The sequence below is a fragment of the Aegilops tauschii genome, chromosome 5, assembly GCF_002575655.3.
Source record: "Aegilops tauschii subsp. strangulata cultivar AL8/78 chromosome 5, Aet v6.0, whole genome shotgun sequence".
Lineage (NCBI taxonomy): Eukaryota > Viridiplantae > Streptophyta > Magnoliopsida > Poales > Poaceae > Aegilops > Aegilops tauschii.
In genome coordinates, this window is record NC_053039.3 from 557,185,274 (window position 1) to 557,189,086 (window position 3,813).

Sequence of the window (3,813 nt, forward strand, 5' to 3'; positions counted from 1 at the left end):
ATGGAAAGCGCTGCTCGTAGCATCAAGAGGTCGAGAGTGGCGCCACCGGCGACGCTGCTTTCTGGTGGTGTGCTGGTCGTCGGAGGGGATGGAAGCGGCAACCGTGCTCCCTCCCGATCCGATGAGGAAGAAGAGGGATGTCGTGTGGACCGCATCAGCGATCTCGCCGATGGCGTCCTAGGTGAGATCATCTCTCGTGTTCTCATCAAGGATGGCATCCGTACTCGAATCGTCACACGTCGCTGGCGTCCTTTGTGGCCCATCGCTCCTCTGAATCTCGACTGCCGCGAGATCTCTGACTCTCGTCTCTTTAACGATGGTGAAAAAGTTCATATCGAGACCATATCTCATCTGTGCGCCTTCACCAAGGAGCCCATTCGCAAATGCTATTCCGGAACGCGGCTCTGTCGAAATCCTGTTGTCAGTCTTCCGGAATCCATTCTGTCCGGCCATGCTGGCTCGGTTAGCCGCCTCTCTATTCCGGCGTGATACCTACGGTGCAGGCCCTCCACCGTTGGTGCCTGGCTCTGATCCTGGAAGTTGAACAATATCCAGGTTCTTGAGTTCTACTACCTCTTCCCAGAATTTCTGACGCAAGAGGTAACTCTATTGGATCTATGCACTTCAACTACGCCCTCGGCACCGGAGTCCGTGTTTCGGTTTTCCTCCTCTCTCCACACCCTCGGCTTTTCTCTTTGCCAAATACCAGACAATTACGTAGGGACGCTTAAGCTACCACTGGTGAAAAGACTCTCGCTTGTGTCTGTTGATATATCATACGCGTCGCTGCAAAGCATAATCCACTCTAGTTGCCCTGCACTTGAGTCTCTCCTGCTTGTTTGCAATAGAGGAGGTCGTTGTGTCACAATAAACTCGTCTAACCTTGTAAGCATTGGCATTTGTTGTCCACACGGAGAACTCATTGTTGAGGATGCCCCTTCGCTTCAACGGTTGACTGTTGATTGTCTGGTTGACGACTGTTCGACAACCGTTGTCTCTGCACCTAAACTGGAGATGTTGGGTGAATTCGTGTTTGTCTCCCTCGAAGTGTCTTGAGGTACTGACTTTCCTTAATACTGGAACAGAGCTGTACTTGTTCCGATGTTTGTTCTATTAATTTGATGGTCTATGTTCTATTCTTCATGCAGAGTCAGGACTTGGAGGTAACCGATGTCTCTGCGTATGAACCGTATCCATGTCGTCTCACGTGTCTTGAGGTATTGTGTTTTTATGATACTTCCAGCTTAACTTTATTTGTGAGGAAACACGTTTTATTTCATCCAACCTTTATGCTATTAGTTTTGTGATCCATCTTCTGTTAATTTTTATCAAGGTTTTGAAGGCAGTCAGTCTAACAACAATGCGTCAATCTGTCAAGACCTTGCTTATCTACATGTATTATAAGGTGGACACCATCGTTGAATTGCTGCAATGCTTTCCAAAACTGGAGAACTTGTTTGTCGAGGTGATGATATTCAGAAATTTGCATACTGTAGTACTCGTTCCTTTTTGAAATGCTTGTCTTAATTTTGACTGAAATTGATGCACCCATATCTACACATGATTTATTGTTGTATACATCCATATATCGACAAGTCTATGTCTAACTTCTTGTTACGGAGGTGGTAGAACTAATTGTTTCATTTGGTTTTTTGATGGTCTGTATCTCTTTTTATAGACGCTAAGTATTTTCAACCTATCATTTATATTTTAGGGATCGTTGATTTCTCATGGTGAAAAAAACAAATGGCGTTGTAAGTACCGGCAGTTTCTCAGACATCACGACGTTTGTCTGAAGACAGTATCGCTGGAAGATTATGTTCGCTCTGGGAGTTACGCTGAATTTGCGACGTTCTTTGTTCTTAGTGCAAAGGATCTGGAGACCATGACCATTAAGTTTACCTCCCCTCCCACAGAGTTCACGGGAGTATTTTACGAAAATCAACAAAGGGTTCTGGAGTGGCATAGAAGGGCTTCTAAACGTGCACGTCTTAGATTATCATCAAGTTGCAACCACGCGCGTCCGCATTTAAGAAAGAGGAGTGTTGAATACCTGGATTTGACGGTTCCGTTCAGGTGTAGATGCTGAAATCAGGCCTTGTGTTAGTTGTCCAGGTGTATGGAGTTATTTGTTGTTGCGTTCTTTTGAGCTTGGGTTTTATGTAAACTTTATCAGACAACCGTTGTAGTCTTTGCACCGTGTGTAGGCTTGTCTGTTTTTGTGTTGCGTGCAGTCATGAAGGAAATGTGTGGTTTTGCGGCTTTGTACGGGCCGAAGGACCATAAAATGCTGTGGCACCAAGGTTAAGAGACATAAAGTAGATTTAATGTTTCAGTGGAGAGATGCGCGCTGCATGTGTAACCGTGTTGTGTTGTATGTACGACGGTGCCTGTCTTATATATGTACCTGTCATGCACACAATGCATGCACAACCGTGCCTGTGTTGCAGGTAGAGCGGTGCTTCTCGGATGTACCTGTCATACACACTGAGGAGCTGCAGTTGAGCCTTGCACTGATGGAGCTGCATTTGAGCCGCTGCACTGTTTCTGGTCCTCGTACTGTGGTTATAAAAAACGGCTTGTAAGTTTATTTGGTGCAGTTGTAGAAACAAAGCAAATGTAAGCATAACAAATTTTGCTTGTTTAGGTATTTTTATTACTCAGCTGGGAAAATATTATAAGGGCGATAGGTTTGTTTGTAAATGTTTGCAGCCCTTTCTTTATGAAGTTGGATGGTGTAACAATACAACCACGTGTCTCTGCTGCGACACATGAGAGATGAAAAGAGCTAAAAGCATAGAGAGCCACCACAACGGTGAACCAAACCTGTTTTGCGGGGCGTTATGTAGTGCTTCTAGTTACCGCACAACCGAGTTTCTACTCAACGGGCCACACCGAAATGCGTCTCGAGGATTCTATCCGTGACACTGCAGACTCACAACCATGCTTTTGACCTTGTCCTGGCATCGTGATGTTCGTTCTCTGCTTGAATAACGTGCCTTCCATAGCCACCCTACTGTGCGCGTAGCAAAGAAGAACGCCAGCTGATAAAGTGCTTTTTCTACTACTAAAAGTGTGGCCCTTGTTGCATGACTTCATGCGTTTGACAGTGGCTCTTTGGTACAGAACCATGGTTGCAGAGAGTTCTTGCTCGTGCTTTTAAGGACAGTGTCTCTCGGATCGGTCATTGATTGCCTCACAAAGTAAACAGTGAGGGTTCACATCTGAATCCAATTCTGTTATGTTTCTGCAGTAAACGCACGAACGTGAGTCTACCTAATACTCAAGTATGCCTCCATGGGCTTCTCGTCCGTGCCTCTGTGTCTAAACGAGTCGACGGAATCATTCGGAAAACAGACGCAAGCGAACATGACTCTATATAATACCACATGATGCCTTTGTCGATTTGATGCCCGTGTCTACGACCCTTATCACCAAAATACAGAAAGTCACAAACGCACATAACCGTGGCTGCAGAGACTTCAAGCCCGTTTAGCTAATGAAATGTACGGTTTGCACAATAAACGAATGAACGTGACTCTGCCTAATACTAAAGTATGCCTCCATGGGCTTCTCGTCGTGCCTCTTCCAGATCCAGCGAACACTGGTCGTAGGCGGCGCCACCGCAGCAATGGAGGTGAAGATGGAATGCGCTGCTCGTGGTGTGCCACCAAGAGGTCCAGAGTGTCTCCGCCGGTGACGCCGCCTTCTCGTGGTGTGCTTGTCATCGGAGCGAAAGGAAGCGGCGACCGTGCTCCCTCTCGATCCGTGAGCATGACTCCATGTAATACCACCGACCATGCCTCTGAGCGT

The 3,813-nt window shown here is 46.4% G+C and overlaps 1 protein-coding gene across 1 annotated transcript; it reads left to right on the plus strand.

Moving 5' to 3' along the window:
• Positions 1-2,585, plus strand: LOC141023158 (F-box/LRR-repeat protein At5g02910-like). The gene is made up of 4 exons (XM_073499492.1): positions 1-462; positions 556-600; positions 1,149-1,163; positions 2,451-2,585. The coding sequence occupies exons 1-4, from the start codon at positions 1-3 to the stop codon at positions 2,583-2,585; spliced, it is 657 nt and encodes a 218-aa protein (XP_073355593.1).
• Positions 2,586-3,813: the final 1,228 nt, after the last annotated feature.